At 38.1% G+C, this 27,924-nt stretch overlaps 1 protein-coding gene across 6 annotated transcripts in view; it reads left to right on the forward strand.

Moving 5' to 3' along the window:
- Positions 1 to 24,851: 24,851 nt before the first annotated feature.
- Positions 24,852 to 27,924, forward strand: part of ILRUN (inflammation and lipid regulator with UBA-like and NBR1-like domains) — a 142,473-nt gene continuing 139,400 nt past the window's right edge. For 2 of the 6 annotated variants that reach the window (XM_031965032.1, XM_031965035.1), the window contains exon 1: positions 24,852 to 25,070. In XM_031965032.1, coding sequence (XP_031820892.1) covers positions 24,913 to 25,070 — 158 coding nt within the window. In that variant the 5' untranslated portion in view covers positions 24,852 to 24,912. The remainder of the gene's footprint in view (positions 25,071 to 27,924) is intronic. The other 4 variants (XM_031965034.1, XM_031965036.1, XM_031965037.1 and 1 more) reach the window with 3 other exon arrangements.

Below are 27,924 nucleotides of genomic sequence, written 5' to 3' on the forward strand. Positions count from 1 at the left end.
ATCATTCATCAGTTTGTCCAATAAGCATATAAGTACTGTCTATGTACAAAGCATACTGTTAGGTGCCTAGATACAGAGATGAAAAAAGAAATAATCTCTACCTTCAAGATGCTTACATTCTAAGTGTACCCAAAAAGTAAATATATAAGGTGAACATGAAGCAATTTTGGCGGGGAGAGAAGATGGTTGAGAGAAATCAGGAAAGACCTATTTTAGCCGGTGGCGCCTGGGCTAGGCGTTGGAGACAGAGATTTTCAAGATGGAAAAGGGAGGAGAAAGCATTTTTCAAGGTTGGTGTGTAGCCAATGAAAAATACATAGAGTTAGAAGAAGGCAACCTTGAATAGAATGTGAGGGAAGTAGCATATGAGATGGGGAACAATTTATGTAAAAGAATCCTGGAAAGTAGGCTAGAGACAGGTTGTATCTTTTTATTTTTTCCCTTTTTTAAAGCAAATGGGGTTAAGTGACTTGTCCAGAGTCACACAGTAATTGTCTGAGTCGTGATTTAAATTCAGATCCTCCAGTCTCAAGGGCTGGTGCTCAAATTACTGTGCTACCCAGCTGTCCCCTGTGAAATTAATGATTCCCCTCAAAAAAAGACTTTTTATTTTATCTTAAAAATAATAGCAAGTCACTGAGACTTCCTGAACAGAAGAATGTTGTCAGATGTATATGTTTATGGAATACCAATTTGATGTCTGGGTAGAGAATCGAAGGTGAGAGAGGAAGAAAGACTTGAAGGCATGGAGCCCAATTAGTAGATTACTGCAATAGTGCAGGCAAGACATGATGAGGATCTGAATTACACTGTGTGAATTGGATAGTGGTTACTTATTGCACCTAGGATCAAAGTTCTCTGTCATCCAAAACTCTTCACAATGGGGTCCCTTCATCTCTTTCTAGAATTCTTACTCCATATTTCAAGCATTCTATAATTCAGCCATATTGTTTTTTCTCAATAGTATTTTATTTTTCTAAATATAAAGTTAGTTCTCTTTTCTTTTTTTTAATTTTGAGAAATAGTTTTTAATTTTCAAAAGACATGCATTCATCCTTGTAAAATCTTATGTTCTAAATTTTTCTCCCTCTTCTCCATTCACCCCCTTCCCCCAGACAGCAAGTGATACAGTATAGGTTAAAACATATTTCAATATTTTTCATGAGGCACAAGAAAAATCTGATCAAAAAGGAAAAAAAAAATAGAAAGAAAAAAGCAAACAAACAAAAGCAAAAAAGGTGAAAATACTATGTTATGATCCACATTCAGTTCCCATAGCCCTCTTTCTGGATGCTTTTTATTTTATTTTATTTTTGCTGAAGTGATTGAGGTTAAATGACTTATCCAGGATCACAAAGTTAGGAAATATTAAGTGAAGGAGGACTCAGGTCCTCCTGACTTCAGGGCTGGTGTTCTATCCACTGTGCCACCTAACCGCCCCTAAAGCTTTTTATTTTCAAAATACATGCATGGATAATCCTCAGCATTCATCCCTGCATAATCCTGTGTTCCAAATTTCTCTCTTCTTTTCCCCCCACTCTCTCCCCTAGACAGTAAGCAATTCAGTATATATTAATCATGTGCAATTCCTCCATATATATTTTGCTATTACCCCTAATACTGAATGAGTGTAGCCCCAGTCAATCTGAGACTAGTTAAAGCCTTCAGGTTAAAGGCCAAGGTCTCCCACCGCATCCAGGGCCATCTCCAGTTATCCTGATTTATATCTGACCACTGGACCTAAATGGTTTTGGAGGAGAAAGTGAGGCAGATGACTTCGAACAGCCCTCCTTCACTTAAATCCAATTCATTTGCAAGTCATGATGCAAGGAATAAGTGTCTTACCAAGACCTCCACTGACTTCCTGATGAATTTAGGAATTTTATTTATTTACTAAAAGAATTTTATTTATGCTTTTGCAAGAGCCATGTCCAAGCACAAAAGCAAAGCCTTTATTCTTGGTCCCCTCCTCCTTCAAACGCAATTCTCTCCCTTTCCCTCATTGGCTGGGCACTACAGACGTTACAATCTATCTGATGTACCTAATTCTCCCACATAAACCAAAGCCTCCCCCTCTGATTATGTCTCTCATTGACTTTCACCTAATTTGACCATAGTTCCCCAAGAGTGACTTTATGGGTATTCCCTCCTCAATTACAATTCCCATTCCCCATATTTTGGCAATGCTAACTTTCATTTTCTTTTATCCTTATTTGGGTGTGTAGATACTCCTTTTGTATCAACCATTAGCATGTTTCTTATTCTAATTTATGGTTTCCCTCCATTAAGTTTTGTTTCCTTTGTTCCAAGTCAGCCATATCTGTAGGTTTGGTTTCATAGGTTTCAGTTTCATTTCTCTGATTTTTACTTAACTCTGTAGAAACTAAACCCTCATACAATCCTACAATGGCATTACCTCTCTGATGTCTCAATCTTGGTCAAGAATGAAAGAGAAACAATAACAGAACTACTGTGAAAAAGAATGGTTAATACTTTACTAATCACTTTGATTTACTCAAGCTCCCCTACTATACAGAAGATATTTAGAACTGATGTAAATTGTGTCCCCTTTAATCTGTGGGGGGACTGTTGGGAAGGAATATTTTGGGGAAAGGTGATTCAGGGTCTCAAACCCTCCGGATCTCTGAGAGGGCTACACCGTCCTGTCCTTAAGGGAAACTCCCCAAATAAGTAACCTCATTCAATTTTGAATTGAATTGAATTGAAAATCAGTCTCTCAGATTCAGATTGGAGTTTCACCCTGGCTCTGGACCAAAGATCAAAGAAGTCCCAGACCTCAGAAGGCTAATAAAAGATGACTCTGAACTCTGAAGCTTTGATAAATGCCCTTCTGGACTTAGTCCACTGATGAAGATATTTTCTTCTCAGTGTAAAACCATTTTTGCTAATTCCTAATCAGAGAGTTTTCCTGCTAAGAAAGCTGTTTTCTTAACATAAATAAACCCATTCTTTGCCATAAACCTTGTGCCTTGTATTTATTGGGGTTTGCAAATTTTTTTTGGAAAATCTGCCACCAGCCAAAGTGGATCCCATTGCTGTTGTGGGATTTCTCTCTCTCTCTCTCTCTCTCTCTCTCTCTCTCTTTTATTATAGATTTTTATTTACAAGATTTTTCAGCATTGATAATTGCAAAACCTTTTGTTCCATTTTTTCCTCTTCTTCCCCCACCCCCTCCCCCAGATGGCAGATTGACCAATACATGTTAAACATGTTGAAACATAAATTAAATACAATATATGTATACATGTCCATACAGTTATTTTGCCGTACAAAGAAAATTGGACTTTGAAGTAGTGTACAATTAACCTGTGAAGGAAATAAAAAATGCAGGTAGACAAAAATAGAGGGATTGGGAATTCTATGTAGTGGTTCATACTCATTTCCCAGAGTTCTTTTGCTGGGTAAAGCTGGTTCAATTCATTACTGCTCTATTGGAACTGATTTGGTTCATCTCATTGTTGAAGAGGGCCTTGTCCATCAGAATTGATCATCCTATAGTATTGTTGTTGAAGTATATAAAGATCTCCTGGTCCTACTCATTTCACTCAGCAGCAGTTCATGTAAGTCTCTCCAGTCCTCTCTGTATTCGTCCTGCTGGTCATTTCTTACAGAACAATAATATTCCATGATATTCATATGCCACAATTTATTCAGCCATTCTCCAATTGATGGGCATCCACTCAGTTTCCAGTTTCTGGCCACTACAAAGAGGGCTGCCACAAACATTCTTGCACCTACAGGTCCTTTTCCCTTCTTTAAAATCTCTTTGGGATATAAGCCCAGTAGTAACACTGCTAGATCCAAGGGTATACACAGTTTGATAATTTTCTGAGCATAGTTCCAAATTGTTCTTCAGAATGGCTGGATGTATTCACAATTCCACCAAGAATGTATCAGTGTCCCAGTTTTCCCACATCCCCTCCAACATTCTGCATTATCTTTCCCTGTCATTCTAGCCAATCTGACAGGTGTGTAGTGGTATCTCAGAGTTGTCTTAATTTGCATTTCTCTGATTAATAATGACTTGGAGCACCTTTTCATATGGCTAGAAATAGTTTCCATTTCTTCGTCTGAGAATTGTCTGTTCATATCCTTTGATCATTTATCAATTGGAGAATGGCTTGATTTCTTATAAATTAGTGTCAATTCTCTATATATTTTGGAAATGAGGCCTTTACCAGAACCTTGACTGTAAAAATGTTTTCCCAGCTTATTGTTTCCCTTCTAATCTTGTCTGCATTAGTTTGTTTGTACAAAAACTTTTCAATTTGATATAATCAAAATTTTCTATTTTGTGATCAATAATGATCTCTAGTTTTTCTTTGGTCATAAATTCCTTTCTCTTCCACAGGTCTGAGAGGTAAACTATCCTATGTTCTTCTAATTTATTTATAATTTCATTCTTTATGCGTAGGTCATGAACCCATTTTGACCTTATCTTGGTGTACAGTGTTAAGCATGGATCAATGTCTAGTTTCTGCCATACTAATTTCTAATTTTCCCAGTAGTTTTTATCAAACACTGAGTTCTTATCTCAAAAGCTGGGGTCTTTGGGTTTTTCAAACATTAGATTATTAAAATTATAGACTGTTTTGTTCTTTGAACCTAACCTATTCCATTGGTCAACTAGTTTATTTCTTAGCCAAATGGTTTTGGTAACTGCTGCTTCATAATATAATTTTAGATCTGGTACAGCTAAGTCACCTTCATTTGATTTTTTTTTCATTAGTTCCCTTGAAATTCTTGACCTTTTGTTTTTCCATATGAACTTTGCTATTTTTTCTAGCTCATTAAAATAGCTTTTTGAGAGTCTAATTGGTATAGCACTAAATAAATAGATTAGTTTAGGTAGTATTGTCATCTTTATTATATTTGCTCACCCTATCCAAAAGCATTTAATATTTTTCTAATTGATTAGATTTGACTTTATTTGTGTGGAAAGTGTTTTGTAGTTTTGCTCATATAGTTCCTGATTTTCCCTTGGCAGATGGATTCAAATATTTTATACCATCAGTAGTTACTTTAAATGGAATTTCTCTTTGTAACTCTAATTGTTGGATTTTGTTAGTGATATATAAGAATGCCAATGACTTGTATGGGTTTATTTCGTATCCTGCAACTTTGATAAAGGTGTGGATTATTTCTAATAGCTTTTTAGTAGAATCCCTGTGGTTCTTTCAGTATACCATCATATCATCTGCAAAGAGTGATAATTTGGTTTCCTTATTACCTATTCTAATTCCTTTAATCTCTTTCTCGGCTCTTATTGCCGAAGCTAGCATTTCTAATACAATATTGAATAGTAATAGTGATAGTGGGCAACCTTGTTTTACTCCTGATCTTATTGGGAATGGTTCCAGTTTATCTGTGGGATCTCTCTTACCCTCAGTTCTCACACCTCATCAGAACTACCCAGAAAGAGATAAAACCCGGCATTCCTTAAGTTGGGCAAATTTAAAATTCTTGGCAGTATTTGCATCTGAAATTTCTTGCAGCACTGGCATACTGAACCCAGAACGTCCCCTGCTAGTCCAGACAACCAACTTAGACTGATTCAACACCTAGTTCTGAAATATAACCCAGCCCAGGTTGGGTTAAGGCTAACCTGCTAAGACTACTATGCTACTATGCCACTTCTCCCTGTGATCTTTTATCTTTCTAATCCCAGATACGTATGCCCACCCTGAGCTCAGTTCCAATCCCTCCCATGTATACAATGCCTGCCTATTTAGGAGAAATAAATCTAGAGATAAAACCTAACTGTTTTGTATTTCTTAGACCAAACTCTGGGGGGAGGGGGGGAATTGACACTAATACACTCAAAGAACTCATACATTTAAGAAAGGAACTATCTTTGTTGAGGCTGGGAAAGGAGGACCCCTAAAGTTCCAGATCAATGTTGCGAGGTGTCTCAAAAGAATTTGCAGGCTTGAACCCATCTCCTAGTCAAGGGGTAAAGTTTTATTGAAAATATTACAAAGCAGACTGAATTGTAAGGGAATTCAGTAAAGAAACATTACCAAGGAGAGTTATCCAGCTTCTACCACAGATATATTAATTCTATGGTTCAAGGGCTAGGGAGTCTATCATTGGCATATTAATTCTATAGCCCAAGAGTAGGGCTAGAAAGTAGTTTCCAGATTGAGAGGTGGTCTTTGAAATTTGATTATCATTGACCAGTTCTGATGGACCTGGCCATCCTCAGCAATGAGATCAACCAAATCATTTCCAATGGAGCAGTAATGAACTGAACCAGCTATGCCCAGAGAAAGAACTCTGGGAGATGACTAAAAACCATTACATTGAATTCCCAATCCCTATATTTATGCCTACCTGCATTTTTGATTTCCTTCACAAGCTAATTGTACAATATTTCAGAGTCTGATTCTTTTTGTACAGCAAAATAACATTTTGGTCATGTATACTTATTGTGTATCTAATTTATATTTTAATGTATTTAACATCTACTGGTCATCCTGCCATCTAGGGGAGGAGGTAGGGGGGTAAGAGGTGAAAAATTGGAACAAGAGGTTTGGCAATTGTTAATGCTATAAAGTTACCCATACATATAACCTGTAAATAAAAGGCTATTAAATAAAAAAAAAAAAGAAATTTGATTATCATTGACCAGATCATCAGCCAGCACTGAAATGAGAAATAGTCTATTCAGAATCAGATAGCCCTAAGAGTTTCCTGAGCCAGATTCCAAAACCAAAAGTTTTAGGGTTTCTTACATCATCTTCAGCAGAAGTGATGGTGATGACGTTTAGGTTTTGGGATTCCCTTTAGTAGGGAACCAAATGATAAGGTCTAGATTTAGGGAACCAAAATGAGATTAGGGTTCCTGGTGGTCAGGGAATTAAATGATAAGGTCTACTGGTAGATTTGGGGTCCAGGGAACCAAATGGAGAGGTTTGGCTCCTCTGCACCTTGGGAGTCGGCACAAGGGTAGGGAGTTTGGGGGAACCCCCTTCTGGTGGTACAGAGATTCTTTGTAAAAGAATTTACAGACCCTAAAACCTACATTGATAAAAGAGGTTTAATTATAGGGATTGGGAGGGTTAGAAATCCTGACAGAGGCATAAAGTCTTGTTAGAGAAATAGGTGAGGATAAAGAGAGGAGGGCGCTGGAAAAGAATATTATTCCGGTGGGTAGAGGCTTTCTTGACATAGCATGGCATAGCATGGCATGTTTGGAACCTCTGCAAAGAGAAGATTTTAGTTTGGCTCTTTTATAAAAGGAGATTTGGCTACAAACTGAAGGGGGCTTGTGGGTGGAGTTCTACAAGCTGGGTATCTGGGATTAGAAAGACAAAGATCACAAGGAGAAGTGGTGTAGCAGCATAGTAGTTTTAGCAGGTTAGCCTTAACCCAACTGGCCTGGGTTGTATTTCAGAACTGGGTGTTGATATGAACTAAGTTGGTTGTCTGGCCTAGCAGGGGATGTTCTGGGTTCAGTATGCCAGTGCTACAAGAAATTTCAGATGCTGAATGAATAGAATTCAATGAGTTTCAGGACTGAACCGACTCCACCTAGATAAAAGAATGAAACTGTCTTGTTTCCCTCACTGAGGCAGAGTTGAAGATTTTCTCCTTCAAGGATTCTTAGAGTTTCAGGGTCCCTTCTTCGATGGGATTCTACAATGAGAGAGGGACCAAAGCCATTGGGAGTGTATAGTCTCATTTTATCTTGGTCTCTCCCAGAGCTCAACTTGTTCATAGGAACATAGTTCTAGAACCTAAAGAGACCTTAGAGATGGTGTAATCCAATGTGCTTATGTATATCCCAGGCAAGATTCTGTGATTTGTCTAAATTCACATAGTTTAGTAAGAAGCAGTCATATTTGAGCTCCTCTAAAATCTAGCACTTCATTATGCCACAAGGAAGGAAATTTCTCAGAAAGCACAATGAAGAGCCAGTGTAGAGGAGGATGTTGGTTGGAGGAGGGCCAAGGCTGAGTTTACTACAGTGAGTGGTAAGGGAAGGAGGGAGCCACCTCACATTTCCTATTCCCCCTAACTGACCCTAGATTGGCATTGAAATTCCGGATCTCAGTCACCAGAGATTCCAGTCACCAGATCAGATAATTTGTTTGGGGTCAGTGGTGCTGATTTCTTTTAAGTCAAGTGGATGTGTATAACTTAGAACCATGCTGGCCATATCTTAATCATTCAAATATTGGCCAGCACTCAGTTTCAATGTGATTCTTCAAAAAATAATTTTTTATTGAATCTTTAGAAAAATATCATACTCAATGATTCCTCTTGATCCATAGAACTGTCCCTTGTAGCAGTTACATCTTGCAATTTTTTGCCTTTACCTCTGTTATCTCCATCCTCTTCTCTTTACTCACACAGCCACCACCTTTGTATAGGCTGTCCTCACCTCTCACTAGGATTTAAGAAATAGCATTTTAATTGGTTTCCAAGCCTCAAGTCTCTTTCCAATTCAGTCCATCCTCCATTCATCTGTCAAAGTGATTGTCCTAAAGCATTTCCGATCACTTCCCTTCCCCATTCCCCAATTCAGTTCAAGTCAAGAAAACAAGCATTTATTATATTATATTATAATATTATATATCATTGTAATATTTCTATTATGTGTCAGGCACTGTGATAAATCCTGGAGATACAAGCAAGGTAAAAAGGTCCCTGTCCTCTGGGAGCTGAATATCTAATGGAGGAGACAATACACAAAAGACCACGTACACATAAACAAGACAACATGGAGACAATCTGTGAGGGGAGGCAGCACCACAGGGATTAGGAAAGATTTTTTTGCAGAAGGTGGAATTTTAATTGAAATTCCAGGGAATTTCCCTGAAAGCCAGGGAAGCTAAGAAGTGGAGGTGAGAAGAGAGAGAATTACAGGCACAGAGAATAGGCAGTGAAAATGCATGGAGTTGGGATATTGAGTGTCTTTTTCAAAGAACAGCAAGGATGCTAATGTCCCTGCATCGAAGAGTAAGTGGAAAAGAGTTAGATCTAAGAAGGATGGGAGGAAGAGGTCAGATTATAAAAGGGTTTTAAAGCAAGACAATAGGAAACCACTGGAATTTAATGACTGATGTTAGATCCTTCCCTTCCAACCCCCAACTCCTATTTCTCAGATTTCAGTTTTTTAAAGATATAAAATATATTATAAAATATATTTTTTGCCTTCTTTTTTTATGAAACTTTCTTTTCAAAAGTCCAATATCTTATTGTTATTTTAATAATATTTTGTTTTTCTCCAATTATGTGTAAAAACAATTTTTAATGTTGTTTTTATTTTAAGTTTTGAGTTCCAAATGCCATCCTCCCTCAGAATGTAAGCAATTTGCATAGGTTATACATATGCAATCTAAGCAATCTGATATAGGTTATACATGTCCAATCATATAGAGCATTTCTATATTCATCATTTTGTGCAAAAAAATTAAAAATAAAAAACAACTTTTTCCTTTTTTGGCTGAAGTAATTGGGGTTAAATGACTTGCCCAGGGTCACACAGCTAAGAAGTAGTAGCTGTCTGAGACCAGATTTGAACTCAGATTCTCCTAACTGCAGGGCTGATGCTCTATCCAACATACCATCTAGCTGCCCCTGAAAAATACTTCAATCTGTATTCATCTGACATCAATTTCTTCTCTGGAGATGGATGGCATTTTTTTTTTTTTTTTTTTTTTACTTTTCATTTGCTTATGTGCTATTTTTTTTTCACTTTTTTTTTTTTTATTTAATAGCCTTTTATTTACAGGATATATGCATGGGTAACTTTACAGCATTAACAATTGCCAAACCTCTTGTTCCAATTTTTTACCTCTTACCCCCCCCACCCCCTCCCCTAGATGGCAGGATGACCAGTAGATGTTAAGTACATTAAAATATAAATTAGATACACAATAAGTATACATGACCAAAACATTATTTTGCTGTACAAAAAGAATCAGACTCTGAAATATTGTACAATTAGCTTGTGAAGGAAATCAAAAATGCAGGTGGGCATAAATATAGGGATTGGGAATTCAATGTAATGGTTTTTTTGTCATCTCCCAGAGTTCTTTCTCTGAGTATAGCTGGTTCGGTTCATTACTGCTCCACTGGAAATGATTTGGTTGATCTCGTTGCTGAGGATGGCCTGGTCCATCAGAACTGGTCATCATATAGTATTGTTGTTGAAGTATATAATGATCTCCTGGTCCTGCTCATTTCACTCAGCATCAGTTCATGTAAGTCTCTCCAGGCCTTTCTGAAATCTTCCTGTTGGTCATTTCTTACAGAACAGTAATATTCCATAATATTCATATACCACAATTTATTCAGCCATTCTCCAACTGATGGACATCCATTCAGTTTCCAGTTTTTAGCCACTACAAAAAGGGCTGCCACAAACATTTGTACACATACAGGTCCCTTTCCCTTCTTTATAATCTCTTTGGGATATAATCCCAGTAGTAACACTGCTGGATCAAAGGGTATGCACAGTTTGATAACTTTTTGAGCATAGTGGATGGCAATTTTCATCATGAGTCCTTGGGGATTGTCTTCAAGCACTATATTGCTGAGAATAGCTGTCATTCATGGGTTGATCATTGTATGATATTGCTATTATTGGATATGGAGGGTGATAGTGTGGAACAGAGATTGACACCTAGGTTTTGAGTCTGGAATGGTGAATGGGCCTGGAATGAGAATGGTGTTGCCCTTTGACAGTAATAGGGAACTTTGGAAGAGAGTAGAGTTTTGGGATGGAGGAAAGAGAATGGTTTTTGATATGTCAAGTTTAAAATATCTACAGAACATCCAAAGGACCACCTAAAGTCCTTCATATGTGGCTCCTTTCTATCTCTCCACTTTTCTCATACTGTAGTTTCCTCATGAATCTACCCAATAACACCAGCCTACCTGCATTTTTGTTTTTGTTTGTTTTGTTTTGTTTTGTTTTTTACAGAGAATGCTCCGTCTCCTACCACTATGAATTCGCACAGCTTTTCCACATTTCTGGAATGCTCTTCTCCCTTACATCCTATTCCTAGCTTCTCTGGCTCAACCCAAATCCCACCTTCTGTGAAATTTCTTCCGAATGCCTCTCTCCTGATGTATGTTGGAGATTAGAAATTAGAGAAAGTTTGGAAGAGCTTTTATATACTAAAATTTGAGCCTTAGCTAGCAGCCCAACTAACAGCTTACAAGGGGAGAGCAAAGATACAGATATGGGAGGAGCCAGTTAAGGAGACAATTATTTAGCAAGTTATTGTCAATCAGACAGGATGGAGGTTTTAGCAGGGGACAAATGGTGCAATTCCACCTTCCTTAGCTAGATATGCAGTTTTGAGTAGATCCTAAGCTCTGACTCATTATTCCCCTCCCTTTCTCTCTTTTGGGGAGAGGAAATTCTGGAGACAAGGGCTGGGGACCCATCTCCTTCCCTCTTTCACTGATGCTGCATATACATAGTTAACACAATTATTTTTATGTTGTCTTCCCCATTAGAATGTGAGGTCTTGAGAGCAGGAACATAATTTTTGTCTTAATATTGCTAGTGCTTTGCACAGTGCCCATCTCAAAATAAATGCTGAACAAATGCTTGTTGAGTGATTATATAGTTAAGCAAGAGACATCATCTTGCTGTCAAAGGTCTGTAAAGTTATGGTTCTTCCAGTAGCAATATATGGTTGTGAGAGCTAGACTATAAGATGAGCACCACAGAATTGATACTTTCAAATTGTAGTACTAGAGAAGATTTTTGAAAGTTCCTTGGACAGGAAGAAGATCAAATGAATCAATACTTAGATTAATTAAGGTTATATCACTGAAGCTGAAGCTTAACTATTTTGGCCATATAATGAGAAGATAGGACTCAATGGAAAAGACTCTCATACTGAGGATGACTGAAGGCAAAAGAAAAAGAGTGCCTGGATGTGAGATGTGAGTGGATGGAGTGAGATGGATAGAAGCATCATAAAAACAATGAGTGTGAACTTAGACTTCAAGAGATAGTGGAAAATAGAAAGGTCTGGTGTGCTAAAGTCTATGAAGAGTTGGTCCCTGAAGAGTTGGACACAACTGAATGACTGAACAACAAAAAACCAACCACACTGGGCATCTCTCAAAATTTTCATTCCCTACCTTTCTGTACTAGACAGACTGAAGAGGTATGCTTTTCATCCATCTAGCTTAGCCAGTTAACATCCAGAGCAAGGGGATTTGTTATTCACATCTCATAAAGGGTATGGTATCAGAGTCTCAATTTTATCTAAAAGGGGAATGTGTACACTTTGTACCGGAGGCATCTTCAAAACAAGAACAGAGGCTTGCTTCATCTTTAACCTTGTTAAGTAATAAGATTTATCCTGGTCACACCCTCTACGTAAACTTTATTTTTTTATTATTATTATAGCTTTTTATTTACAAGCTATATGCATGGGTAATTTTTCAGCATAGACAATTGCAAAACCTTTTGTTCCGATTTTTCCTCTCCTTTCCCCCACCCCCTTCCCCAATGGCAGGTTGACCAATATATGTTATATATGTTAAAGTATAAGTTAAATACAATATATGTATACATGTACATACAGTTATTTTGCTGTACAAAAAGAATAGGATTTTGATATAGTGTACAATTAGCCTATGAAGGAAATCAAAACTGCAGGTGGACAAAAATAGAGGGATTGGGAATTCTATGTAGTGGTTCATACTCATTTCCCAGAGTTCTTTTGCTGGGTGAAGCTGGTTCAATTCATTACTGCTCTATTGGAACTGATTTGGTTCATCTCATTGTTGAAGAGGGCCACGTCCATCAGAATTGATCATCATATAGTATTATTTAAACTTTATTATTTTAAAAAGCTTTTTAATTTTCAAAACATATTCAGAGATAATTTTCAACATTCATCCTTGCAAAACTTTGTGTTTCGATTTTTTTTTTCTCTCTCCCTCTCATTCCCTCCCCTAGACACCAAGTAATCCACTATGTGTTAAACATCTACATAAACTTTCAAACATTAAATGAATGTTAGTTTTGAGAAGCACTGTGGCCAAGTGGATTGTATACTGAACTTGGAGTCAGAGTGGATTTGAGTTCTACTCTAAATATAATATAATGTGACCCTGAGCAAGTCACTTAACCCTGGTGAACCTCATTTTCCTCAACTAGAAGATCCCAGGAAACAAGTATATGCCTTGCAAACCCAAAGGACTTTATGAATAAGATTTTGTTATTTATTATTTTTAGCAAACTTTTAGCATTTTTAGTAATAGTAAAAATACATATCACCTCATATTGCCATTAAACAGGAAACCAAATATTAGCTTTAAACCTCCTTTTAAGAAGTACTCAATTGAACTATTTCTTGTCATATGAAAAGGTGCTCCAAATCACATTGATCAGAGAAATGCAAATTAAGACAACTCTGAGATATCACTACATGCCTCTCAGATTGGTTAAGATGACAAGAAAAGATAATGAAGAATGTTGGAGGGGATGTTGGAAAATTGGGACACTGATACATTGTTGGTGGAATTGTGAACGAATCCAACCATTCTAGAGAACAATTTGGAACTATACTCAAAAAGTTATCAAACTGTGCATACCTCTGACCCAGCAGTGTTACTACTGGGCTTATATCCCAAAGAAATCTTAAAGGACGGAAAGGGACCTGTATGTGCCAAAATGTTTGTGGCAGCTGTTTTTGTAGTGACAAGAAACTGGAAATTGAGTGGATGCTCATCAATTGGAAAATGGCTGAATAAATTGTGGTATATGAATGTTATAGAATATTGTTGTTCTGTAAGAAATGGCCAGGAGGATGATTTCAGAGAGGCTTGGAGAGACTTCCATGAACTGATGCTAAGTGAAATGAGCAGAACCAGGAGATCATTATACACAGCAACAACAAAATTATATGATGATCAATTTTGATGGACATGGCTCTCTTCAACAATGAGATGATTCAAACCAGTTCCAATTGTTCAGTAATGAAGAAAGTCAGCTATACCCAGAGAGAGAACTATGGGAAATGAGTGTGCACCACAAGATAGCATTTCCACTCTTTCAGTTATTGTTTCCTTGCATTTTTATTTTCCTTCTCAGGTTTTTTCTTTCTTTCTAGAGCCGATTTTTCTTGTGCAACAAGACAACTGTATAAATATTTATACTGTATACATATTTATACATATATTGGATTTAACATATATTTTAACATATTTAACATATATTGGACTACCTGTCATCTGGGGGAAGGGGTTGGGGGAAGGAGAGAAAAAGTTGAAATAGAAGATTTTGCAAAGGTCAATATTGAAAAATTATCCATGCATATTTTTGTAAATAAAAAGCTATAATAATAATAATAATAATAATAAAAATAAAAGTACTCAATTGGCAAATTCAGGATATTTTGTAAAAAATTAATTCTATAATTATAGTGTGTGGGTTCTATAGTTTATCTGAGAAGAAACAAGCTGTAAAGCCAACTAGATTTACGACTTTTATATTTAATGTGTTTGGTAGCCTGGAAGGGCAGAGTACCTTGCTTAGAGCTTTTGAGGTCCTCTGCAAAAGGTTTGCTATGTAATGTGTCCCCTTGTCACCCCTGGCCCTCAAATTCTAAAGAAATCACCCTTCTGAGTCTAACTTAAGTCTTGGGTTCCGTATTAATTTTTTTTTTTTTTAATGATTAGGCCAGTCTACAGGGATCTAGTTCTCTCTTCTAAATTCTTCTTGAAATCATGAACTATTTAAGTATGAATGAGCAGTAGCAGTTTAACTTTAAAATTTCACCATTTCAATATAAACTTTACCAAGTCCCTCTTCTTAATTCCAGTGCCTTTCCTTTGTTAATTATTTCCTTTTTATCCTGTATAATTTGCTTGGTATATATTTGTTTTTGTGTTGTCTTCTTGGTGGATTAGATTGTAAACTCCTTGAAACTGTCTTTTGCCTCTTTTTGTATTCCCAACACTTAGTACAATGTCTGGCATGTAGTAGGCACTTAATATATTTATTTTTATATTTATATTTATTTTATTATATTTTATTTTATTTATTTTATTATATATATTTATTATTTAAAATATATTTATATTTATAAAATAAATTATTGATTAATTGGCTTCTGAAGTTACCATCACCTTTATTTTATTTTTAAAAAGTTTTACTCATGCTTTTTTCTTTTTACCTAACATCCTTATTTTCCAATGACTCTCTTTTACCTCCAGATCCTATTTGATCCTCTTGTAACTCTGTAATCTAAGTATTGTTAAGCAAATTATTATATTATAGTTGTGTCTGAAATTTTCATTACTTAGTACACCACCTCTGTTTCACCAATGTCTTCTTAAGTCATAATTGGGCACTTCATTGATTGGAGTTCTAAAGTCTTTTGATGTTGTTTTCTTTGACATCATTTGGGTCATTATGCTATACTTGTCTTAGTCTCAAGCTTTTCTCTCTCTCTAACAATATTTAAAAAAAAAAATTTCTCTGCCCAGTGTGTCAGTGTTTGTGGACTTAAGAGACTTCTATCACATCAAGAAGTGCTGCCCCTATTTATAATGTGGGTGTTTTTGAAGGCCTCATGGGTAAGTTAAACACTTCTGACTTATTTCCTAGAATTAGGAGCAAAGAGAGAAAGAGAAGGGACCCGAGTATTATAATCAGTGGTTACTGATCCTTTGGGTAGCAATGCAGAGTCACCACTCGGATACTTTTCTCTTCTTCTGGGATCCATGGGACAGGGGACCTTTAGCCAATAATACTCTTTCAGGCAATGTAGCTTAGAACACTTTGAAGAATAATGAAGGAAGGAAAAATAAATCAAATTCCCTTATATTATAAGTGAAGTAAATGAGGCCTGGGGAGATAAAGAAACTTGGCCAGAGTCACACATAGTTAAGTAAATGGTGGAGGCAGAACCAGGACCAAGGCCTTCTAATTCCCCATATGTCTACTAGTTGTACAAAACCAAACCATACAGAACACAACTGTTCAAATCAGCCCAGGTGTCAAATCTTTTGGGTATAGAATGCATGCAAAGCTTAGACTATAAGTTATCTAACCTGTTTTAAATCCTGAGCTTGCCTCAGAGGGAACCATGAAGTTTCCCTTGCTGATAGAATGTTTGGCTATTTTGTTGTCATCTAAATATTAAATTCTAGAATATTTCAGAAACCCAGGAACTTTGTAAAATGCTGTACATCTTCTTTTATAAGTGAAATGCTTCAGCAACTATTGTATGTAGTCTATTGTAATGGGGCCTTTTTCTTTGCTCACTTTGAAAGAGTTCCCCCTAGAAGAAGTCTGGGACAAAGAAGAATCCAATGGCTGTAGTTAGTCTTTATTTCTCTGGCAGCTGACAGCTGTCACTTATATATATATTTTAATATGTGTATGAAAGAATAGTTAATATATATTATCAATAAATTCTGTAGTTAGATTTAAGAACTATGGGGCTCTAGCCCTATTCCTTGAGATGTAAAACTGAACTATGCCTTCTATTTCTCCCATTTCTAATCTATCCTTCATGTAGTTGCCAAAAGAATCTTCTTAACATTTCAGTCTAACTTGTCATCATCTCTTATTCAAAAATCTTTAGTATTAATCATCCTCCAACTTTTTTTTGACACAATCTCCTCTCTTGGCTTTGGTTCCTGTGATGTTCTTTTAGATATCTTCTAGACTGACTATTTCTTTTAAGTCTTTATCACTATTTCTAATACTCCTCCAAGGCCTTTCTATTTTATACCCTATTCTTTTTTCTATTTTTGGAAATTTTACCTATGTTTTGGGGGCATTCATTTGTTACTTTTATGCATCTAACTCCCAAATCCGTATATTTAGCCTGGTGCCCAGTCACCAGTGTCAGTCCTTCTCTGATGAGGGACTCTATTTTGTAGATGTATAATTTCTCTTCAGCTTTCTCCTTGGACATAACCACTTGACTGTTGGACATCAGGGGAAAGACCTGCCAAATATCTCCAAACAATGGCAGAAATTGATTTCCACCAATGAGACTAGAGAACAAACTGATTGGGGCAGCTTTGTACTGTCCCTGATGGAAATGCTTCCTGGCAAGTACTAAAATAAATGATCCTATTCTTGGGTATATTTTTCTGTGGCTTTGTTTTTAAAAATAGATTAGAAAGGATTTAATTCAATGTAGGAGGAGAGGGAAGTGTCACTGATTATAAAATTTTAATTATTGGATAACTAAGAACATATTAAGGATATAACAAAACTAGGATACTTAGCCCAGTTTTTAGTGGGAAGATGACAAATAACATTTGGAAATATTGAGTTTGAGAATTTGGTCAATCATTCAAAAAGAGAAACTTGATAGGTAATTTGAAAAGACAGAACTGTATCAATTCTAGAAATAATCTCTTCAGTGCTTTGTTTCATTTGGTCACCTTTTGGCTTTTGATTATAGTAAAAGATTATTTCTTGGATCAGCTCTATTCCTTAAGTGAGGCAGTAGCTAGGTGTCTACATCTGTCACTTAAGTCCTGAGAAAGTTAAGGAGATGGAACACAGGACCTCAACTCTAATAAAAACAAACAAGTTAAAAAACAAACAAAAATCCCAAACAAAATAATGGTCTAGACCTCAGAGGAAGTATGAAATAGATAACCCAGAAATTGGGTCTTTTGTTTCAGCTGTCACTTGAATTTTTTTTTTGCATATGTGTATGATACACTTTTATGTATATGAACAAAGTCAGTATATATTATCAATAAATTCTGTATTTAGATTTAAGAATTATGGGGCTGTACTGTCCTCGAGATCTAGAACTTTAGATCTATGCCTTCTATCTCTCCCATCTTCAATCTATCTTTCATGTAGTTGCTAAAATAATTTTCTTTTTCTTTTTTTGGACTTAGGCAATTGGGGTTAAGTGATTTCCTCAAAGTCACACAGCTATTATTATCTGAAGTAATATTATCTTAAGTATTATCTGAAGCTGGATTTGAACTCAGGTCCTCCTGACTTCAGGAGGTTACTTTATGCACTGTGGATCTAGCTGCCTCCTCTTTTCTTTTTTTTTTTTTTAAATACAGGAAAGGTGTATTTTATATTCTTGCAAGAATGGGTGCCTAGGTGAGTAGACACATGTTTGAAACTCTAAAGGCAACATTTTATTTCCTATCGTGAAGCACAAGTCTCTCCTTTGATTTCCCATTAATATGATGTTACAGAAGTTACACTACATGAATCTATAGCCTTCATTGCATAGCTAGTCCTGTTCCCAAGGAGCTTACATTCTAGAAGGGAAAAGCTAAGAGAAGAGGGCTAAGGACAATGAACAAAAGATTCTTTTCAAATGTCAGGCCACCACCCCTGATTGCAAAAGTCACTTAGTTCCTGCCCCTAAAGAGTTTACATTCTTTTGGGGGAAGATAACCTCCATCCTTGATCATTCCTTGATGTCCTTGGGGGTCCAATTTAATTTTCATTACTGTGGAAACCAAATGCCAATCTATTTCTCACAATTTCACCCCCTTTTTTTCTTTTTTAATAATTTGGTTTCCACATTCAAAAGACTCTTCTTAACATTCTAGTCTAACTTATCATTTCTTAAAAAATCTTCAGTATATGCTTGTTGATTTGATTGGCTCCATCATTGTCTGCTTGCTAAAATAGAAACTCATTCTGGTACTTAAAGTCCTCCAAGGTCAACCCACTTTTCCTAACCAAAGTGATTAATTGTTTTTCAAATTAATTCATATACTTCTTCTTACAGGAATTTTGTACAGACTTAAACAACATCATCAACATTTCTGCTCTGAAAACATACTAACATATCATCGGTTATTATAGAATAGAGACTAAGTTGGCCTGACCCCTTTCTATTCCCCTGTTTATTAGAGAACACTATTTAGGCCTTTATCAGGAGGGAACTAGGTGGTTCAGTTGGATATGTCCCTGTGCCTGGAATCAGGAAGACCTGTAGGTGAAACCCAGCCTCAGACACTCACCAGCTGTGTGACCCTGGGCATATCCACTAATCTGTTTGCCTTAATCTACATGAGTAGAAAATGGCAAACCACCTCTGTGCCTTTGGATAGAGGTCCATGGGGTCAAGAAGAATTGGACAGAATCTAAGTGTTCTAGTGGCAGTGCAGAGAGTTGTGGGAATCTCCATTTGGTCGGAGGCACAAGTCCTATGTGAAAAAATTCACAAACCTGAAATATCAGTGGCAAAAAGAGAAGTTTTATTGTTGGCACTATAAAGGCAGCTTTGCTAGGAAGACAGACTTCTTATTGACAAGGTCCTGGCAGAGAAAGAAAAAAGATTTTTCATTGAGAAGAGGGTCTCTTCACAGGGGGCAGGAGTCTTGGCAGGCAGCTATACCAAAGAGAGAGAGGTTCCTTGATAAAGCATAATCCTGCAAAAATGTGAAGTTTAGAATTGTCCTTTATAGGAGTCTGAGGCTAAAGCTCCCAGTTGAAAAGAAATCCAATTCCCCCAGGCCTAGATACTTATTCATATCAGGCCCAGATCACCAATTGAACGAAAATCACTTTGAAGCCTTCCTGAATGAAGATCTGGCTACCAATGAGGGGGTGGGGGATAGGGTGATTTGCCTTAAAAAGCCCAGCCTAAGAAATTGGCCTTCTTTTAGACTCTCTGGAGTCTGAGAGACCAGGAATCAAAGAGGCAGAGTGATTATTTTACAGATTAAAGGGGACATAGTTTCACACATACACACACACACACACACACACACACACACACACATCCTCATAAGGACAACAACAATTCCTTAATCACGGTTTCCCTAGAAACTGTGTAGTATTATAGATACAATTCTGGAAGTGGTTGCAGAAAGACTTAGATTTTTCTGGCTCCCACAGAAGAGGGTCAAGACCAGCTCTTAGGAGCTTATTGTTAAATTTTCAGTGGGAACATCTGTACCTCAGAAATTGGCAAACTACAAATTAGAAACTGATTTATTGTTTTATTGATACTTTTAGATTTAAGTGATGAAGGAAATATTACTAATGCAGATTAAGCTTAAAAAGTACATTGTGGGTTTGTGGAAAGCCAGTTATTAAAAGTTCACTGGAACAAATCTGTTCCTATTGCTCTTAGCTCTGATATCATGGGCAAGTAAGTTACCCATCTTCCCTGAATCTCATTTTTTGTAAAATGGGGGTGATACCTGAAAAATGGCTAAGATGATAGGAAAAAATAATGATGAATGTTGGAGGGGATGTGGGACAACTGGGACACTGATACATTGTTGGTGGAGTTGTGAACGAAGCCAACCATTCTGCAGAGCAATTTGGAACTATGCTCAAAAAGCTATCAAACTGTGCATACCCTTTGATCCAGCTGTGCTATTACTGGGCTTATATCCCAAAGAGATACTAAAGAAGGGAAAAGGACCTGTATGTACCAAAATGTTTGTGGCAGCCCTATTTGTAGTGGCTAGAAGCTGGAAAATGAATGGATGCCCATCAATTGGAGAATGGCTGAATTGTGGTATAAGAATATTATGGAATATTATTGTTCTGTAAGAAATGACCTGATGAATACAGAGAGGATTGGCGAGACTTACATGAACTGAAGCTGAGTGAAATGAGCAGAACCAAGAGAACATTATATACCTCAACAACGACACTGTATGAGGATGTATTCTGATGGAAGTAGATTTCTTCGACAAAGAGAAGATCTAATTCAGTTACAATTGATCAATGATGGACAGAAGCAGCTACACCCAAAGAAAGAACACTGGGAAATGAATGTAAACTGTTTGCATTTTTGTTTTTCTTCCCGGGTTATTTCTACCTTCTGAATCCAATTCTCCCTGTGCAACAAGAGAACTGTTTGGTTCTGCACACATATATTGTATCTAGGATATACTGTGCCATATTTAATATGTATAGGACTGCTTGCCATCTGGGGGCGGAGGTGGAGGGAGGGAGGGGAAAAATCGGAACAGAAGTGAGTGCAAGGAATAATGTTGTAAAAAATTACCCAGATGTGGGTTCTGTCAATAAAAAGTTATATTAAAAAAAAAATGGGGGTGATAATGGACAATTCCATCATAGTGTTGTTAGCCAAACAGTTGAAGTATATGAAATACAGTATAAATGTTACTATTATGATTATTTCCCATCAAATGTATTTCATATCCCCTTCTACTGATTTAAAGGGAGGCAATATTATATAATGGAAAAGATATTGGTCTTATAGTTAGGATAAACTTGGATTCCAATCCTGCTTCTGACAATTATTATCTTTATGGCTTTGGGCAAATTTTCTCCTCTGTAAAACTGGGATACTTGTGGTAACTTTTTAGAGTTGTTTTTAGGTTCAAATAAAACAATGCATGTAAAAGTGCAGTGTAAAAACATCAGTGATTTTGAAACAGCAATTTCCTTGAAGTCAGAAACAGTTTCTTTCCCACACTTTTGTACTCCTAGGACCTAGAACAATGTCTGCTATGTAGTTCATAAAATTTGAATGGAATATTTTCTATTTCAACCTTGAAGAAAGGAAACAAAATACGGAATAAATGATGGCACCTGGATAAGCCTTAATTTGAAGGAGGCACATGACAGACAGTAACTGCTTCTTTTAAAGGTTGACACTTTCTAAAGGTTAGCCCTGGTCCTTAGTGGAGGGTGCAGTCAGACTCTTCTTTAACCAGATGACTAGAATGACGTGGTTGATGGGAACTCTGGACCAGCTTATTCTCAGGAATTTCTAAAACAGTCCATTCTTTTTCTATTATCAACCATGATGGAAACTCAAGTTTCCCCCAGGTTGTCTTGATTAGCATATTTGAGCCTTCCCTGATAGGAACTCAGTTTTTCCAGCATCAACATCTCGATACACATCCTTGTCACTCCTTAAATCCTATTTTATTTTCCTCTCCTCCCCCGAGACCTTAAAAAGTAAGTTGTTCAATCACCTATGACTCTGCTTTGTCTAGTAATATTTATTTGAGCCTATGTGCTATGTATGTAATAAAATAGCAAATGTCTATTATGAATCAAATTTCTATTTACTATTTTTATAATATTCTTTTATAATTATGATCTCCCAAATCTATTCCATATTTCCATCCACGTTGCTACTTCTGGTACCTTTATTACCAATTTAGGGCTAGCCACCAAAATGATGTGGTATAGGTGAAATCTTAAAATTTGGGATTATAGGTAGGTGTCTTGATTTCCAAAAGAATTTGTTGGTATAGATCTCCAAATCAAGGGTCAAGGATTTTAGTATTCTGCTAAGAACAGGCTAAATTCCAAAAGAAGTCAAGGAAAAGGGTTTTAACAATTAACAAAGGGAAAGACAAGTTCCCTAGTAAAACTCCAAATTAACCAGGAAGTCATTAACCATGACATTAGGTGTCAGTTGGTGGAAATATGCAAGAACTCAAAGAGAAGTTAGCAAAGATTTACAAAATGAACAGATCTTTTACAGGGGAAATATAATCTGGAGGTTTGACATCATAATTTGTATTTCTGATTGGATACAATAAAGATGGAACCTGAGGGTTTGACATCATAACTTGTATTTCTGATTGGATACAGTAAAGATGGAATTTCTAGACACCTCCACTTGGGGTAGGACTATATTGAAAAGTCCACTTGAACAAAAGGCTTCCTTAAGAACAAAAGGTCCATTCAGGTTTAAGAGGATCCAGTAGGGTTCTTCCCTGCTTGCCTCGGGAAGTATTATAATCCTATCCATCCTTCAGGCTTTTTCTTCTAATGCCCACCTAGATATCCAGGGCCTCATCAGTCAGATTGTCTCTCTTAACCCTCCTGGTGCCCCAGACACTGCAGGACTGGAACCAGAGCAGCTGAAAAGAGTAGTGGTTAAAAAATAATTTTTGGATGTAGAAATTATTTCTGATTCTGCCAATTAACTTCCTAGCCTGTCATCCTACTCTTCTGGCAATTACTAGGTAATATGTAAGGTTCCTTTCAGTTTTGAGATTCATTAATTCAGAGAGTGTGTTACAGGTTTGTTAATGTCAGACAGGGATAGTAAGTTAATTGGACTTGGCCAGGTTTTGGTGCGGGGTTGACCAAATCTTTGATTGCAACCTGTAATTTATGAGGATGAGTTTTGCTTGTATTATATATACATTGTGTTTAGTTATCTCTCAGCTTGGGTGTAATGTTATATGGATACTCATCAGGCTTTTGGAAGACAGATGCAACCATTTATGTAATATTAACAAATACATGTATATGTATATAAATATTACTGTAATATGCATATATAAGTATGCAAATATACAGTGGTAATATATTTAGGGCTGCTTATGAAAAATAGTGATATTGAATTAAGGTCAATGTTTATCATTAAGAATATATATAGTATAGGCTGTTTTACTCTAAGAATCTTACTTTGGAATCTTTAAATATACACTCCTTGGCATTAAGTGCTTAATAATGCTTGCTGACTATTAGGAAGGAAAAAAAGTGGACTGGGATAACTAATAGGCTTGTTTTATTTTCCCGACTTCCCTGTGTGACCTTGGGCAAGTCCATACTTGGGACAGGCCTCCCGTTCCTAATCTGTAAAATAAAGGTCTGACCTAGATGAACTCTTCTCTTGGGGGTTCTAGAATACACAACTCGGTGACTCAGATCCCTTTCTTTTTTTTTTTTTTTTTTTTTTAATTTTATTTTTTTAATAGCCTTTTATTTACAGGATATATACATGGGTAACTTTACAGCATTAACAATTGCCAAACCTCTTGTTCCAATTTTTCACCTCTTACCCCCCCCACCCCCTCCCCTAGATGGCAGGATGACCAGTAGATGTTAAATATATTAAAATATAACGACTCAGATCCCTTTCAACAGGAAATCTGGGATCAAATATTCATTTTCACCCTCTTTTTTTTCTCTCTGCCCCTCTCCTGTTGATCAGTTTCAAAGGAGGTCACTTATTTGTCTACCCTTGAGCAAGTCCCAGTCTGCTTCAGTTCTTCATCTAAGGAACAGCAGCCTCTGGTTCGGAGCTCTTTAAGCTAAAAGCCCCACAATTCTTCCCCCCCCCCCCCAGCATTAAGCGCCTACCAGGTGCCCCCTGCGTGGCCTTCCAGCCCCCACTTTTCATCGATATAGTGGATCATTTCCATTTTATAGCTCAGGAAACGGAGGCAAAGTGCTGGGGTTAAAAGTTACGGAGGCACTGACTCCCACTGCCAAGTCACACCTGCAAAGGCAACTCCCCTAAACAGGCCGTGGTTATCTTTCACTAGGGGCGGGGGGCGCAGCCTAGCCAGGCCACGACCTCTCGAGGTTCTTTTTTCCCCTTCATCCAGCACTCCACCAAGGAGCACGCACATCGGCTATTCTCCCCACCCCACCCCCACTCCTCCTCCTCCGCTTCTCCCCTCCCTTTCTCTCCCGCTCGTTCCACCGCGCTGAGGTCACGCGGGAGACGTCACGGGGTTGTGACGTCACTGAGGGGCGGGGGGACTCGGGAGAGGAAGGGGCAGGGAGGGGGTGGCCCCCCTCCACCCCCCGCCGGGCCGCGGCGCCTGCGCAGTGGGTGCGGCGCGGGAGGAGGAGGGAAAGGATAAGGTGGAGGTGGAGGTCTGGAGAAGCAGGGGGGAGGCGGCGGAGGAGGAGGCGGCGGCCGCGGCGGCCGCGGCGGCGCTGGGGGGGGCGGGGGGTGGGGGCGGGGGCGAGCGCGGAGCGTGAGAGCGAGAACGAGAGCGAGCGAGACTTTGCCCCCATGAAGCGGTGAGAGGCCCGGGGCCTACCTACCTACCTCAGCCGGGCGGAGCGGGCTCGGGCTCGGGCTCGGCTCCGGGGGGTGGGGGGGGTGGAGCCGGGGGAGCAGCGCCCAGCGGCGGCGGCGGCGGAGAGAGGCACGGTTGTAGCGGCGGCGGCGGCGGCGGTCTGGGCGGCGGAGTTGTCCGGCCCCCGCCATGGAGGGCATGGACGTGGACCTGGACCCGGAGCTGATGCAGAAGTTCAGCTGCCTAGGCACCACCGACAAGGACGTGCTCATCTCCGAGTTCCAGCGGCTGCTCGGCTTCCAGCTCAACCCGGCCGGCTGCGCCTTCTTCCTGGACATGACCAACTGGTGAGCCCGGCAGCGCGCCCGCCCCGGGCGGGACAGGGCGGACTGGGGCCCCGAAGGGACCGCTGAGCCGGGAGCCCGGGCCGGGCCCTGTCGGGCCGAGCCAGGAGTAAGGGGCTTGGGGGCCGAGGGAAGCCCAGGAAAGGCCTGAGGAGGCAGGGAGCTGGGGAAAGAAGAGAAGGTCCTGGGTTAGGGACCTGAAGCGGCTAAAAATTAGGGGCAGAGAGGGTCCTGGGAGGAGCCAGGGCTTGAGCTGGGGGGCAAAGATGAGATGGGAGGGGAGGGCCCGGGGAAAGTAGGGGAAGTTGTTCTTGGTAGGAGCGAATGGGATCGAGGAAGGTTTTAGGGGAGGGGGCAGCCGGGAAAAAGGAGAAATGGTTTGGGGGGGACTGAGTGACTTTTGTTGTTGTTGTTGTTGTTGTGACTAGGACCGTGGGGAAGTGGAAGAAAAGAGTAGGTGAAGGTATGGTTAGGATGACGCTCGAGGAGAAGGCTGGGAACAGTGAAGAAGACCAGAGAGTTCAGAGGCAGGGGTTGAAGAAACTTTAGGAAAGGAAAATAATACCTTGGAAGAAATCCGGATGCTTTGGGAGGAGGGTTTTGTGAGGAAATTAGGGCTATCTGAAGACGACTCAAGAGCGAAAAGGCAGGCAAGAGGGAAGAAGGCTGGTTTAGTTAGTGTCCTCATCCTTTTTTTCAGTAAGGGGCACAGTCTTCTGTCCTAAAACGAAGCAGGGATTGTAATGTGGAAGGTAGAGGAATGGAAAACAATTTCAGTGCTTAACTGTTAAATAAGCAGCTAATTTCTCTTTGCTCTAGATGTAGTGGAGGGGATGGCCCTTTACCCTTTGTGTTAGGCATTCAGTCTTTTGACATGTGGCACCTTGTTTTCTTTGGCATCAATCCCACAGTCTCCTACCCTCTCTTCCTGAGTTCACTGAATTCTTTATAAACACATTTAAAGGACCACAACAGAAAAGTGACTGTAAATACAAGCTCTTGTTACAATTCTCTACCTATCTTTGAGGTCACATGTGTTTATTGTACTCTGACACAAGCCAGTGAGTCCACTGCCACTGTCTGTGTATCAGTCAGATCAGGCCTAATAGCTGCTTTTTCCTGCTTCCTGCATCCTCAGAAATGCCTCCCTGTTTTCTCTTGATAGGTTTTTTTTTTTTTTTTTTTTATGGATAGTAGTAATATGAGATTGAGTTAAATCCTAGTGCCTAAAAAACTTTGTCATAAATAGCAGACTATATTTATATTCTTTTCCTATGTAAAATATACATCAGCTTTTGAGAAATTACTTTGGTATCCTACTTTGTGTATTTCATTTGATAATGCATATGTAGTGTATTATTATTATTTTTATTAAGTGCTGTTCCCTAAAAAAGTTAATTGCCTGGTGACCAATATTCTTTTTTTTTTTTTTTTTTTTAATAGCCTTTTATTTACAGGTTATATGTATGGGTAACTTTACAGCATTAACAATTGCCAAACCTCTTGTTCCAATTTTTCACCTCTTACCCCCCCACCCCCTCCCCCAGCTGGCAAGATGACCAGTAGATGTTAAATATATTAAAATATAAATTAGATACACAATAAGTATACTGTTATTTTGCGGTATATGTAGTGTATTAAGATTTAAAGCAGTTCTATGAGGTAGGTGATACAGCTATTTCCGATAACTAAATTGAGGCTCAGAAACTAAGTCATTTGGTAGGATTATACCTCTGGCACCTGTCAGAATTGGGATGAAAATTCAACTTTCCTGAATCTGTCTTTATAACTCTTTCTCCATGGATGCTAAAGGTTACGTGCTTCCCTCCCTTCCTCTGAATGCCTATGACTCTCATTTTCTCTACAGCTATTTAGCATTTATCATATACTATCCTTCATCATTAGTGTTTAAATAAATTCCTTGAGCACAGGAGCTCCTTTGGATGTTCTTTATTACTTAGCATAGGGCCTTTTACATAATAAGTATTCAGCGAATAGTCAATGAAAAATTGAGAAGGAAATATTTATTGAAGAAGCATCTTTTGGGCATTTCTCTCCCGATTTCTTAGCTTGTGTATGGTAGCACAGTGATCCATTTGGGTTGGATCTCATTTGGAATGAATCATTACATTCTTTAACCTACTAATGTGGGAATAGTGCCCTTTAAATAATGCTATTGTTAAGTTTAATGGTTTCATGATAGTCTTTATTTTTAGTAATAGGATAGGGTTAGGAGCTAGGCTTTTGATTTCATTGCAAAATGGAAGTGAGGAAACACCTTCTACCAGTATAGTATAAGTCTTGGTAACCAATAGTTATAGTTTAGAACAACTAATTGTAAAGTCAGATTATTTAACCAGATTCACAAAGTCAGTATATATCAGAAGCAACCTGCTTAATCAGATTATTTAACCAGATTCACAAAGTCAGTATATATCAGAAGCAACCTGCTTAATGAACACCTTGCTGTCTAATGTAATGAATTTTATGAGCCTGTGTTTAACATCTGAAATGTTTGTTTTTAAGTATTATGAAAGGTGAAGAATAGATGATAGTGCAAAATAAAAATTTGTCACTTGAATTATTGGATTTTTAAAATTTTTAATTGAATTTTTTTTGTTACTTTTTTTTAAATAAGCATTTTAAAGGGTGTATACCTCAAAGGTCATAGATGATCCTGGAATTGGGACAATATGTAAATCACATATACATGTATGTAACTATGTAACATTAGACATAACAGTTTTCAGGGTTAAGGGTGAACTATTCAGATAAGTTTTCTGATAACTTTCAAAAAGTATGGTCTTTAAAGCTATGTAAGCTTTTGGGATTTACCAGAGTCTACTAAAGTTGTAAT

The sequence above is a fragment of the Sarcophilus harrisii genome, chromosome 4 (assembly GCF_902635505.1).
Source record: "Sarcophilus harrisii chromosome 4, mSarHar1.11, whole genome shotgun sequence".
NCBI classification, from domain to species: Eukaryota; Metazoa; Chordata; class Mammalia; order Dasyuromorphia; family Dasyuridae; genus Sarcophilus; species Sarcophilus harrisii.